Source organism: Trachurus trachurus, assembly GCF_905171665.1.
Source record: "Trachurus trachurus genome assembly, chromosome: 15".
NCBI lineage: Eukaryota > Metazoa > Chordata > Actinopteri > Carangiformes > Carangidae > Trachurus > Trachurus trachurus.
In genome coordinates, this window is record NC_139906.1 from 228,712 (window position 1) to 243,697 (window position 14,986).

The 14,986-nt window shown below is 46.1% G+C and overlaps 2 protein-coding genes across 2 annotated transcripts in view; both read left to right on the forward strand.

Annotated features, from left to right (window-relative positions):
• mea1 (male-enhanced antigen 1) overlaps window positions 1-14,986 on the forward strand; it is a 272,028-nt gene that overhangs the window by 15,799 nt on the left and 241,243 nt on the right. The gene's annotated exons all lie outside the window — the stretch shown is intronic.
• Window positions 1-14,986, forward strand: part of LOC310997952 (LIM domain-binding protein 3-like) — a 34,959-nt gene that overhangs the window by 12,106 nt on the left and 7,867 nt on the right. The window contains 3 exon segments of the mRNA XM_083987805.1: window positions 9,357-9,379; window positions 10,670-10,843; window positions 14,742-14,980. Coding sequence (XP_083843931.1) covers window positions 9,357-9,379; window positions 10,670-10,843; window positions 14,742-14,980 — 436 coding nt within the window.

A 14,986-nucleotide genomic window follows, 5' to 3' on the forward strand; every position in this document is an offset into this window, starting at 1 on the left:
AATTCCTGATCAGAGGGAGACATTTATATAAATAAATGTCTGAGATATTGATTAGATATTGATAATAGTCCTCAATATTAATAATAAAAACAAACAGTTGAAAGATGAGCTGCACTGAGACTTTAAACGTTGATCAGATTCTGATAATCAATACTTTAATCAACAGGATGTTTGTTAAAGATTCAGAAAACCAACAGTAGATCAATAAAACACATTGATCACATATTGATCAGTTCTCTGCCCCCTCCCTCGTCTCCTCCCGATCCCCCTCCTCCACCTGAAGCCTCAGTCAGAGCAGATCAATGGCGGCCTGTCGGCCTGCAGCGCCCCCTCCTGTCCTGTAGAGGCAGCGGGGGCGGGGCCAGCAGCGGGGGCGGGGCCAGCAGCAGGAAGCCCCGCCCACAGGAAGCAGTATAACTCTCCCGTCGGCCTGTACTCAGAGGAGACTCTGAGGGAGATGGCGGACATTCAGGCGGGTCGGCCTGCAGGGTAGGTGGAGCCCAGGGGGCGGGGCCACGTGTCAGTGTGGGAGGGGCTTCACAGTGAGAGGTGGAGCCGCCGCCGCCGCAGCTTAAAGGGATAGTTCAACATTTAGTCAAATTGGCCCATCACCATAATCCCTATAGTCATAGCAGTAGGTTAGTTACCTTTAATTGTCGGTGCAAGCTGTTTTTAGAATGGCGGAGCAGAGCCGTGAGCTGCTCAGAGCTACGCTACGGAGGCTCATTATGGGATTTCTTTGTTTCCCTCATCAAACTCATCAAATACACAATCCAACAACTCAAAAACGCTGTCGTGGAAAAGTTGTGAGCTACACATTCACCACGCTATGAGATAATAACACAACGTTACCACACAGAGTTGTTTTAGAGGGAAATTCATGCAAAACCGCCGATGCGCGTTGCCTTCAGGGACAGTTTTTCATCAACAGTCTCTGTATTTACCTCTAAAACAACTCTGTGTGGTAACGTTGTGTTATTATCTCATAGTGTGGTGAATGTGCAGCTCACAATCCCATAATGAGCCTCCGTAGCGTAGCTCTGAGCAGCTCACGGCTCTGCTCCGCCGTTCTAAAAATAGCTTGCACCGACAATTAAAGGTAACGAACCTACTGCTATAGGGATTATGGCAATGGGACAATTTGCCAAAATGTCGAACTATCCCTTTAAAGGTCGTTTAAGAACTTGTAACTGGACGTGTAAAAGTCTCAGGTTTCTGCTGATGAAGCCATCAGAACGTCATCAAACCTCGGCCTCTGAAGCTCCTCCCACTTTGTGCTGACATGTGACCGACACATCACAGCCTCATGACCCGACCCTGACCTTTGACCCTGAACAGGAGGGGGAGGGGTTGGGGCTCGTCAGAACATTCAGGGTTTGAACCTGCTGGAGTCTGAGGGCGTTTTCACACCTGTGGTTCGTTCGCTTTGTTCCGATTCAGCAGCTAAACTCAAACAACTGTTGCACTCTGTGTGTGGGGGGTCGTTTGTGTTCCCACGGCAACAGTTCCAAGCTGGTTACCGGGGAAAAATGAAAACCATGAAAAATCTCAACGGCCCAGAAAATTAAAATCTGACCCGGTCCGAACCGCGGTTGAAGCCCAGACCCGACCTGAGTCATCTGTGTGTCCACCTTTTTCCGAACGTTAAAAACATAAGCTGGTTTTGCCGGTTTTTTGCTCTTCCGGTGGAATTTTATGTTTACGTTTCCATGGTTTCAGTAGTCGCGGTAAATGCATGGATTTTTTTTTTTTTCAATGAAAATGTGTAAAACGCATGGATCATCACAGCAGCTTTTAATTAAGCAATATCACACAAGAGGGAGTGCTGTTGTACTGTATATCAGCACGGCTGTGATTCGGTCAGATAATCACACCGTGCTGAACAGCACGACCTCGAGTGTGATATTGCTTTTATACAACAGTGCTACGAGCGCATTTTTAGAACAGTAATAAACTACAAGAGATTATGATTTGTTTGTTTATTTAATTTAGCTCCGCCAACAGAAATAGTTCCGCAACTGGAAGAGAGACAAGGCTGTTGCCAGGCAACACATAAACATTAAACTAGCTTGCTACTAGCTACAAGCTTCTCCACCGAGCTGCTTCCAGTGCTGGTTCTGGTTCTGAGCCCGTGTCTGATCAGCACCGGAGCAACAGGACCAGCGTGAAGACACAGAGACGTTATCGATACCGTATTACATTTGTTTATCTGCTATGTAATCAATATAAACACAGTTGAAGCTAAGTAGCTGAGCTACGTGGCTAACAACAGCTAACGCTAATATCAAAACACATCACCGTCAAAACGTAGTTGCCCCCGCGGCGATTTTTTCCCCAGCCGGGTTTAGTAGAGATTTATCTCCAATTAGACGGACCAGGTCAGGTCCAGGTTTTAATGTTCAGGTCCGTTTATAACTGTACCCAGCAAACATTTTTTGGTTGAAAAGACGTTTAAAAAACGTTTATGCCGACCGTTGAAAAGACGTTCAGAATTGGTTCAAAAGTGAAAGTTTTTTCAACGGCTATTTGTGGACGTCTATTCAACGTTCACGTATAAACCATATTTCACCAGGAAATGCTATATTTAAAATTTTCTCCTTATTTAGTGCGCATACATAGTATATTGTTATGGTAGATCATAACTAGTACATTTTGTCTAAATTTCTCATTTTAAAGCACTATTGCAAAAGACATTTAAATGTGGTCTAAATATGAACGTTCATTAAACGTCTACATATAGCCGGTGAAAAAACTTTCACTTTTCAACCAATTTTGAACTAGTTTTGAACATAGACGTTTTTTAAACGTCTATTAAACGTAAAAATGCTCACTGTAATATATAGTTGCTGACTATAGGATACACCACCAGCATTTAGTTTACAGTAAGGACAAAGGCTACAATAAACTTGAATTTATTCAAATATTGAAAATCAACAGTGTTAAAGCAGAAGTAAGTGATATATTTGTGTTAATATAAGTCTTAAATAGTTCTATCTTCCGACAGCAATCACTTACATAGAGTGTTTGGACTGAAACATGGGTCTGTCAGTCACTCTGCTCTGCTCTGAGCCGAAGAGAAAACATTTATCGTATCCTACAGTTTTTATCCAATGAGGAGAGAGAACGGCATGCAGGGCTGTGTGTGCAGCCAAGGGACGCCGTGAATGTGGCGACGTAGGGACGAGGACTGTTATGGTGCGTTCAAGGCAACTCGTAACTCCTGTTTTTCCGACCTGTGAAGTTGTACCAGTTTGATCTGGTAGTCTGGAGATCTGGAGTGGGTTGCCTGGAACGCTACAAAGTCGTAGGTTGTGACTTGAAGCTGTAATTTACGATTTGAAAAGCCTGCCTGGAACGCAGCATTAGCGAAAACGACCGGACCACTTACTTCTGCTTTGAATACAGACACATCTATGAAATATGACAATACAGTACAACACTAACAATCAGACATGGGGGATTTTTCTAGAAAAAAGTAGCAATATTTGAGGGGAAAAAGAGTCACAAAATATACAGAAAAAGTCTTCTTGAGCAAATAACACATTAAAGTCCTTCAAGTACTCTTACTTGAGACAGAAACAGTGTCAGGAAACACAAATTTAAATTGTTACACATTACAGTTACTCATTTTCTATTTAAAATACTGTATTTTAAATAATTAACTATTCCATTACTCCCCAACCCTGCAAACAATAAAAAAAAATCTTCTTTAAATAAAATTGTTTAGAACAAAGGTTGTGGAATGCAGGGCTGGATCAAAACCACCACTAGTCCTCCCTGCAGCCTGTTTCAGGTGGTCTGCCATGGCGCTGTTGACATTTGCCTGTGGGGCTGGAATTCAACCTCATGACAGCATCTAAAATATTAGGGAAAGAGTATAGAAAGTATGAGATGCAAGGATTTCACTGTGCAACCACTCAGTAATATAGACAAACTTTATTATTAGCAAAAATTACCTTTAATCACAGAGTACACCACAGTTTCCCTCAAGGCCCTTTTTTGTTGTTGTTTTTCCCCTTTACTTTTACTTGCATACAGTAGCCCATTTCAGTAGGGTGTGCCCTTTTCCCACTGGTCATACTTTCTCTATATGTTGTTGTAGGACAAACAACTAAGTTTTGGGCCATTTTTTATCATCACAATCCCTCATTCACTCCCTCCCCTAGCTTGCAGGCCCCTCGCTTTCAGCTGTGTATTTTCGATGTAAAATGGCCTGAATATTAAATTTAGAAGGCTACATCGACAGTCCAATTGTAGAATTACATGCAATAGCGAACCAACATTATAAACACACGCCAAGTAGTCGGGCAGAAAGTTTTGTCAAGGCCGCAGCATGAAAACGTTACAAGCTAGCATGCTAACCTGCTGCTAAGCTAGCATGCCCGAACGAGCGGCCTCGTCCGCATCGTTAGCAGCGTAAAATGAAACAAATGGGTCATAATTTCTTGTTGGAACATAGGAAATACTGTACAGTAGTGCATGCACTTACCAAAAATGCTGTATTTGACGACTCAGGCAGCGTGAGTAGGACCGACTCGTTCGCCGCACTCCAGCTCGCTCAGTGTAGCAGCCGGTTATGGTCAAGGTAGTCCTCTCCTCAGCCTAAGTGTTTGCGCATGCGCGTTACAGCAGTACACGGCATCCTCTAATTTGACATAAATTCATTAAAATATCACCATTGCGATGTACTGGAAGCTTTCTATTAACAGCACAAATCTCATATGTCAATATTTGTGATATTTTATGAAACATTTAATGCGTTGAAATTACGTTTTGTTTAGACGTAATTTCGCCTCCCTCATTTAGAGAAAAAACGTCAATCTAATCAATACAATCTCTTTTGAGAGCTACAACGGAAATGATTATCAACCAAAATTAAACAAATATGTGTTTTGCGCCACGTTGATGTTGTAACCGCCTTTTAGACGGTTGAAAAGAGGTTGAAAAACGTTCAAACCTTATATCAACCTGGTTTCAACCGGAAATCAACGTTGAAATTACGGTTTGTGTTTGCTGGGTAGCAGCAGCAGCAGCAGCAGCAGCAGCAGCGGGGTCATCCCTATGTTCCCACAGCCCTATGTTCCCTCAGCCCTATGTTCCCTCATTTCTAACTTTTGTCGTCACTGAAAATTAGGCCCTATTCCCACAGCCCTTTGGTCCCACCATTGGTTGGGTTTAGACAATGAAGAAAGGAGTTGGTTAAGTTTAGTAAAAAGACCAGGTAGAGGCTAGACAGGCCAGATAGACAGAGTCCAGATAGGTAGAGAGAGTCCAGAGGGAACATAGGGCTGAGGGAACATAGGGCTGAGGGAACATAGGCACGCTCCCGCAGCAGCAGTAGCAGCAGAGAGATGGAGCAGCTCCTGTATGGGGAGCCTGGCTCTGACTTAGCTCCTGTCCAGCTGAACAGCGGAGTGATTATGTCTGTGAAAAGTCCCAGTGCTGTTATACTGTATATCAGCACTATGGAATGTCTTGTTGTCCAATCAAATTGCTCGGTTTGGACCGGTCGGAACTAACTGTTGTATAACAACGGATATCACACAGACTGACATCCGTGTTAAAAGCCAGATATAATAGATCCATGTGTTTACCGCAACTATGACAACGACTGAAAACCATGGAAACGTAAATGTAAAATTCCACCGGAAATGCAAAACCGGGTTCTGGTTTTGACCATAGATGATGTTCAGAAACTTGTGGATATTGTCGGCCCAGATCAAATAAATAAATAAAGAAGAAGAAGCCGACCAGAGTGATCCTCAATCTGAACTCGTTGTGTCGGTCGTTGTGTCGGTTGCTGCAAACGAAGCGCTCCGGCGCTCCAGTGGAAACGAGCCCAGACCTCCTCCTCCTTCTAGCGATCTGGACCTGCTGGTTTTGTTCTGCATCCGAGCCGATTGTTGTGTTCACATCTGAACCAAAGGAACCGTTCAAACGCTCCCTGTTCCAGAACAACGCCTCCAAACCAACCCGGTGTGAAGGCGCTCAGAGAGAAAGAGAGAGAGAGAGAGAGAGAGAGCTGGACCGGACCGGACTGGACCGGACCGGACTGGAGGTCTGACCGGTCTCAGCTGGCGGAGTCAGAGTTACAATGTGTGACAGTCTGTTAAGCCCTCGTTATACTTGCTGTAAACTACGCGAACGCGAGCGCATCATGGCTACCACACGTAATCTGCGTCTCTTTGATGCGTCGGCTGCGACCGAACGCACATATCGACGCGAGGTGACGCGACGCAGGATACGCGTGGCAGCCATGATGCGCTCGCGTACGCGTAGTTTACAGCAAGTATATCTCTGCCCTTACACCGCGTCCTGACATACAGCGAGCAGCAAGCGAAGCGGCAGCGAAAACTCGCGTGAGGGTGTCCTGATGCAGCGTGACGATTTTGTCGTGAGTATTTTCTATTGGTTTAGAATCCAAACCAATCAAATTATCGAGGGACGTAGCTACACAAACTTGCGGCGCTATTCTGAGATTCCTGGCATTTCCTGGTTGCTGTTTCTCACATCTTGGAGTGTTTTTTCCTCTCATATCCTCCTCTCTCTGATAACTAGCTTGTCAACAGGAAGCAGCGTGAACTTATCAACCAATAAGAAGTGTTTAGGGGCGGGACACCGCCGCAAAATGTCGTTCAGATAGAGACAGAGTGAGCGATAATTTCAGGGTTGAGCAACATCGCTGGACGACGCGACGTCGCTCGCGGCGTCAGGACAGGCTGATTGAAAAGTAGCTACACATTCTAATCACTTTTCCTCGCTCACGTCGCTGTCGCGGTGCTGTCTGTCAGGACGGGGTGTCAGGCAGCAGTGTTTCCTGTCAGAGGGACGGCAGCCTGAGCAGGACAAACTTCCTCCATGTGGTTGAGCTGCACGGGGTTAAAGTCACACGTCAACATCCTGATTTAATACATGAATCAACTTATAATCTAAACAGTCTGAACAGTTGAGCCTGTGGGGGGGGGGGGGAGGGGGCGGGGGGGGGCACATGGTCAGTTTTATACACTGATGATGATGAGTCAGTGATGAAGGAGGAGTGTGTGTCTCTCTAAGGTCAACACACACACACACACACACACAGCTGACGTCAACCTTCACTCTATAATCATTTACAGGGACAGGAAGTTGAGCCCCCCCCCCCCCCCCCCCCCCCTCCCCACACACACACACACACACACACACACACACACACACACACACACACACACACACACACACACACACACACACACACAGTAACAGATCAAAATACACACACTTCAGCACTCACTTTAAAGCTGTGATGAGAGGTGAGTATGTGGCTGTTACCATAACGATTCATAATCTCTCTCTCTCACACACACACACACACACGCACACACGCACGCACACACACACACACACACACGCACACACACACACACACGCGCACACACACACACACACACACACACACACACGCGCACACACACTGTGGTTCAGTTACTGTGTCAGTGATGAAGCCAAACACCTGTTGGTTCTGAGCTGCTGTAAAAGGTCAGGGAAACTTCTGGACACACACACACACACACACACAGTACACACACAGTACACACACACACACACACACACACACACACACACACACACACACACACACACACACACACACACACACACACACACACACACACACACACACACACTCAGTGACAGATGATTGATTGAATGCTGATTGACAGCTACAGTAACTGCAGCTTATAAATCAAGTGATGTCACAGTAGTGAGGTCATCGCCTGAAACAGGAAGTGAACAGAAATAACTATACAGACTATATATATACAGCTAGTACCGGTACGTATTCAGCAGTAGTATGTAGTATACAAACAAAAGATAAATCTGCAGTGTGCGAAAAATTCCCGGACGTCGCACTGATTCAGAAAAAATCTACATAGTGTCCTGTATCCCACAATGCATTGCTCCCCTAACCTCTAACCGCAACCAACGACGGTTTAGAGTAGTGAAGTATCTTTGACCTGTACCATGACCATGTTATAAATTAATGTATAATATAATACAATAAAATATATATAACACAATTTAATGTAGATTGATGTGTTCATGGTAAAACATTTATTGAGCCCGAGGGGTTAACCCTCTTCTGTCCACTTCACCTGAAGCTTCACTTTACATTCAGACTAACTAATGCTACTGATACAGCTGTTAGATTTCATCACTGAGACCAACATTTATCTCCTAGAAATAATGTAACCAGCCGGTGGTAAACCTCTAAAAACCTGCGGGTAAGTTAATTAGCGATGGTTTTCTCCCCCGGGATGATGACGGAGGTTGGCCGGCCGAGCAGCTCTGCAGACCGGCTGCTGTCTCTGTGATGTCCCGGTCGCTGCAGAGCTTCACTTCTCTGAAAAACATCGGAGCAAACTTCTAAACAGCCGTCGTTTGGATCAACTGGCCGTATATTTGGGATCTAAACAGTTACTTTCTCACATGAAAACATATTAAAACTTAATAAAGTTACATAATTACAGCGCTAGAGCGGGAAATAAAACAGCTGTTAGCCTGTTTTACAGCTACTGCTACCGGTTGCTGTGAAATGCATTCTGGGAAACTTGTATACTGCATACTGCGATGATAACGGTGTCGGTCTGCTCAAGTAGTAGACTGAATCCTACATTCAGTATACAGGACATACTAACGCAGTATGTCGTAGGCAGTATGGTAGTATGCGGTTGTGAAAACAGGCTTTGGCTCGGGGTACACTGCAAAAACTCAACATCTTTCCAAGAATATTTGTCTTATTTCTTGTCAAAATGTCTCATTTCTAGTCAAAACTAATCTCTCTCCACTTAAAATAAGACTCATCACCTAAAAATTAACTTGTTTTTAGATCATTTTCACTTGTTTCAAACGGATTTTCACTTGAAATAAGTAGAAAAATCTGCCAGTTAAAGTAAGTTTTTTGTGCTTGTAATAAGAAAGAAAAACTTGCTCCACTATCAGATTTTTCTACTTATTTCAAGTGAAAATCAGCTTGAAAGAAGTAAAAAGTGTCTAAAAACAAGCTGCTTTTAATGTGATGAGTCTGATTTTTAGTAGAATGAGATTTATTTTGACTAGAAATAAGACAAATATTCTTGTTAAGATATTAGAGTTTTTGCAGTGTAGGAGCGCAATGCATTGTGGGTCATCATGTAGTATGCTGCAGTGTAAACGCTCTGCATACTGTCTGATCGATAAGTATGTAGTATGGAAGTATGGAAGTATATAGTATGTAGTATGTGGTTTCTAACCAGCCGTAGAGTAGCTTCATGCTGCTACAGCAACATGATGACCAATCAGAATGTGACGTACTGACTCTCCTCCTCCTCCTCTCTCAGGTTTTCTCTCCTGCTACTCCAAAGTTAGTACCTGATACCGCCAGCTGTTTGTTTGTTGTTTTGTTGTTGATCTGGTGTTTGTTGTTTTGTTGTTGATCTGGTGTTTGTTGTTTGTTGTTGATCTGGTGTTTGTTGTTTGTTGTTGATCTGGTGTTTGTTTGTTTGTTGTTGATCTGGTGTTTGTTTGTTTGTTGTTGCCGTGGCAGCATGGCGTGCTGCTCTCATGCTGCGTTCGATTGCACTCGGAACTCGGAAAGATCCGACCTCCGAATCGGAAAAATGCAATGGAGCGGCCCTTGAAGTCGGAACTCCGACTCGGGAACTCGGGTAGCATCCAAGCAGCCCGAGTCGGTCGGAATTACTTCACAGCAATATGGCGTCGCACACCGCGAGAGGTATTTATTTATTTAGGCTATTTATTTTCCAACCTAGACATTTAAAGGTACAGTATGTAAGAAATCTAAAGCAACTGGCCGTAAAACCCTCCTAATATGTCACAGAGACTCAGGAATAATGTTCATATAACATGATGAACTCACCAACAACAATAGTACAGCCAGAGTATTTGCATTAAAAATCTTTTTTTGCAGACTGCAAATCATGTTTATGTTTTGAATGTACGTGTTTACATGTAGCGCCACCTAGCGCTCTCTCCCAGTCACAGCCGCGTCAGTGGTGTTTCAGCCTCAGTCTGGTTCACTGAGCTGCCGCTACGACTGGGAGAAAAAACCAGATCACTGTGTTTGTATTTTGACTGCAGTAACCGTTTTTGGCCACATTCTTACATACTGTACCTTTAAGTGAGGGAGAAGTTATGGAAAAGGGAATATCGCCTAGTTCCACGCGTTGACGTCTGCACGGCTCGCTGTGACGCTGCAGGATTCCCCTCGCTGCTGCGTTCAGGACCGTGTGTTGCAGAAGTGGCGTTTCTCTTTCTCTCTCTCCCCCAAGCAGCTAACGTTCTTCTCCAGCAGCAGCAGCTACTTTTTGATGCTCGGAAGACGTCAGCTCACTGTGGTCGGCCACGTTTTCAGAGGTTCCAATGAAACGCATTTACCTCGGAAGTCGGAATTTCCGACCCGGATCTTTCCGAGTTCCGAGTGCAATCGAACGCAGCATCAGACTGTAGTAGTGGTGACGTGGTGACGTGGTTGTGCTGGAACTACATTTCCCATCAGCCCCGTGACAACCCCCCCCCCCCCCCCCCCGCCTGCTGTGTGTTCTGCTGTGAGCATGATGACATCATCACAACACCACCCTCACCTCCCTCCTCCCCCCCTTCACCCCCCCCCCCCCCCCCCCCCCCCCCACAGCGCGGGCTTCAACTCGGCCCTCTCCACCCACCAGCCCATCGAGGTGACGGGGCCGGGCGGCACGGCAACCATCATCCACGCCCAGTACAACACGCCCATCAGCATGTACTCACAGGACGCCATCATGGACGTCATCGCCGGGCAGACGCAGAGCAAAGGCCACGAGACCGCCGGGTGAGATGAGAGCACAGCACCTCCTCCTCCTTCACCTCCTCCTCTTCCTCCTTCACCTCCTCTACCACCTCCTCTACCTCCTTCACCTCCTCCTCCTTCACCTCCTCCTCTTCCTCCTTCACCTCCTCTACCACCTCCTCTACCTCCTCCACTTTCCTCCTCTTCCTCCTCCTCCTTCACCTCCTTCCTCCTCCTCCTCCTCTACCTCCTCCACTTTCCTTTACCTCTTTCACCTCCTCCTTCCTCCTCCTCAGATTTCAGATTTATTTATTTAAAAAAAAAATGGGAACAGTCCATATTGATGGATATTGACATGTAAATATGTGGGGTTGTAGCCAAGTGGCTCATTTCCATCCCCAGTCCCATTGGCAGGTTGATGTTAGACATAAAAACAATGACGATAAAAAGTCCAAGAGGCAGGACTAGGACAATAAAACACCTTGACATCTTACACAAAACATATATGAAGGACATCCATAAACCAGCAGTTAACTGACCATAGATGTTAAAAGAGTGGGTAAGGGGACCAACAGATTACTGAGGAGTTATAAAGTGCTACAGAGCTAGTTAAAGTGCTATGAGCTAAAGTGACGAGTGCATAAGTGCAAGATTGAATTTAATTGCAAGTAATTTGATCGCACAATGCCCCAATAAAGTGCAGGATCGACTTAAACTGCTCCATCCCATAGCACACGACTGCACATGCAGATGTGTGTCCAATGTTGCACAAAGTTTGTATACATAAATGTATTATGTACACACCATTGTATGACATTGAGATACGTATACACAATACACAATATACACCTCTACCTCTACTTCCTCCTTCACCTCCTCCTTTACCTCCTTCACCTCCACCTCCCCCTCCTCCTCCTCCTCCTCTTCCCCCTCCTCCTCTACCTCCTTCACCTCCTCCTAACCAGGGGTCAGTCCAGTGCAGCCGTCTCTTGTGCAGCACCAGTGTGTCTTGTCTCTGTGTGTGTGTGTGTGTGTGTGTGTGTGTGTGTGTGTGTGTGTGTGTGTGTGTGTGTGTGTGTGTGTGTGTGTGTGTGTGTGTGTGTGTGTGTGTGTGTGTGTGTGTGTGTGCAGCTCTCTCTCTGACTCCAGACTCAGGTTCATTGACTCCATCATGTTGAGGTTCAGGCTGAATGTTCTGCCCCCCCCCCCCCCCCTCAGGCCTTCAGGTGTGTCTCACCTGTGTGTTGTTGTGTTGTTGTGTTGTTGGGTGTGTTGTTGGGTGTGTTTGGGGGCGGGGTCTCAGTGCTGCGACAGGTAGAGGTGTTGACAGAGCGTCTCAGGTGTACCAGGCCGTCCACCTGGACCAGACCGGTCGCCGTAGCAACGCCCAGTCCAAGTCCTTCCGTGTCCTGACCCACCTGACGGGGACCGAGTCCTGTAAGTCTCACAATGTTACTTTTAATGTCTACTTTCATTGTGTAAAGTTTCATTGTGGTAGGAGTAAAGGAAAAAAAATAAGCCTATTCAGGTGTATTTTAGGCATATTTGATTAGTGTAAGGCTCATTTGCATATTCATATCCATTTTCAAAGAAACTTGTAATACAAAAAAAATTACTTTTCATGTCTATTTTCATTGTGTAAAGTTTCATTGTGGTAGGAGTAAAGGAAAAAAAAGCCTATTCGGGTGTATTTTAGGCATATTTGATTAGTGTATGGCTCATTTGCATATTCAAATTCATTTTCAAAGAAACTTGTAATACAAAAAATGTTACATTTCATAGATACTTTCATTGTGTAAAGTTTCATTGTGATAGGAGTAAAGGAAAAAAATAGCCCCATTGGGGTGTATTGTTGTCAGCACCATAGACTTTATACAGTAAATAATGATGTGAATTAAACATATTTCCACAACTAGGATTCATTAGGACTTTTAGTTTGTTGTTCTAGACACCTCATAGAAATGATGTATGGTGAAAAACCTTCTGTTACAATTAGTCTGTCATAAAACGCAATTTTGCCTGGACTAATAATAAAATTGGGTCAAAACTACATGAAACTTCACATGTGCCAAATTTTGCACATGTGAATCATGTGTTTTTTCTCCTCTCTGTGTTGCAGCGGCGCAAGAGGAGGAGGAGGAGCTGAGGAGGAGCAGGTAGGAGGCAGAGCTCTGACCTCCCAGCACCTGAACCCCCCCCGACCCCCACCCACAACCAGAAGGAACCGTTACCATGGTTACCCTGTTACCACGGTCACCCCCCCCCCCCCCTTCTCCCTCTCCCTCTTCTCTCTGCTCTGATTGAATCATCTCTCCATTAGGTCCAATCGATCGCTGCTGCTTCCTCCTGACACACACACACACACACACACACACACACACACACACACTCACACACACACACACACACACACACACACACACACACACACACACACACACACACACACACACACACACACACACACACACAGACTCAGTGACTCAACATGAAACAGGAGGCTGAGTGTGTGTGGAATCTGTCACGTGATGATGTCATCATGTCATACTGAGGAGCTGTCCTCCTCTTCCTCCCTCTTCTTCCTCTTCCTCCTCCTCCTCTTCCTCCTTCTTCTTCTTCCATCCTCTTCCTCATCTTTCTCCTCCTCCTCCTCTTCCTCCTCCTGTTCCTTCCTCTTCCTCTTCCTCCTCTTCCTCTTCCTCCTCCTTCCTCTCCTTCTTCTTCTTCCATCCTCTTCCTCATCTTTCTCCTCCTCCTCTTCCTCCCTCTTCTTCCTCTTCCTCCTCCTCTTCCTCCCTCTTCTTCTTCCATCCTCTTCCTGATCTTTCTCCTCCTCCTCCTCCTCCTTCCTCCTCCTGTTCCTTCCTCTTCCTCTTCCTCCTCCTGTTCCTTCCTCTTTCTCCTCCTCCTCCTCTTCCTCCTTCTTCTTCTTCCATCCTCTTCCTCATCTTTCTCCTCCTCCTCCTCTTCCTCGTCCTGTTCCTTCCTCTTTCTCCTCCTCCTCCTCTTTCTCCTCCTCTTCCTCCCTCTTCTTCTTCTTCCTCTTCCTCCTCCTCCTCCTCTTCCTCCTTCGTCTTCCTCCTCCTGCTCTTCCTTCCTCTTCCTCATCTTTCTCCTCCTCCTCCTCCTGTTCCTTCCTCCACCTCCTCCTCTTCCTCCTCCTCCTCTTCCTTCCTTTTCCTCCTTTCTCCTCCTCCTCCTCCTCCTCCTCCTCCTCCTCCTCTCAGTGAGGAGCAGCGGGTCACCATCAGACATGTTGTCATGGTGACCTGTGTTGTTGTCTCTACACCTGCAGCCTGAAGCGTCAGTCTGTCTCTGGCTACAGCCGCCAATCAGCCGCCGTCTCCAGGTACAAGCTCACTCCTGATTGGCTGAGCCAGCTCTCACCTGATTGGCTGAGCCAGCTCACACCTGATTGGCTGAGCCAGCTCTCACCTGATTGGCTGAGCCAGCTCTCACCTGATTGGCTGAGCCAGCTCTCACCTGATTGGCTGAGCCAGCTCTCACCTGATTGGCTGAGCCAGCTCACACCTGATTGGCTGAGCCAGCTCACTCCTGATTGGCTGAGCCAGCTCTCACCTGATTGGCTGAGCCAGCTCACTCCTGATTGGCTGAGCCAGCGTGAAGCTTAACAGAGCTGGTTCATTGGTTCACTGCTACATAACGACCTCATCCCTTTAATCGTCGACTCAGTCATCGCACAGCTGCTGCTGCTGTTGTTGTTGTTCGTTTGTGTTTGTTGTTGTTTTTGTTATTGTTGTTATAATTGTTGTTGTTGTTTTGTCTTTTATTGTTGTCTTGTCTGTTGTTGTTGAGCTAACCTCAGGCTGCTCTCATGTTCAAGTTGTGTATTTATTGTTGTTGTTATGTTATAAACTTGTCATGATGACATCACAGGACCTGACCAATGACAGAGCAGCTCTGTTTCCTCCCTCTGCAGCCAGTACATTCAGCCTCAGGCCCCGCCCCCCCAGCAGTATCAGCCTCAGGCCCCGCCCCCCCAGCAGTATCAGCCTCAGGCCCCGCCCCCCCAGCAGTATCAGCCAATGCCACAGCAGTACCACCACCAGCCCCCCACACAGCAAGCCCCGCCCACCCAGCAGAGCTCCATCCAGATCCCGCTTGGCTCCGCCCCCCCGAAGGTGGTGAGCACCGCCTGCATCTACCCCTCCCAACCAGGTGAGA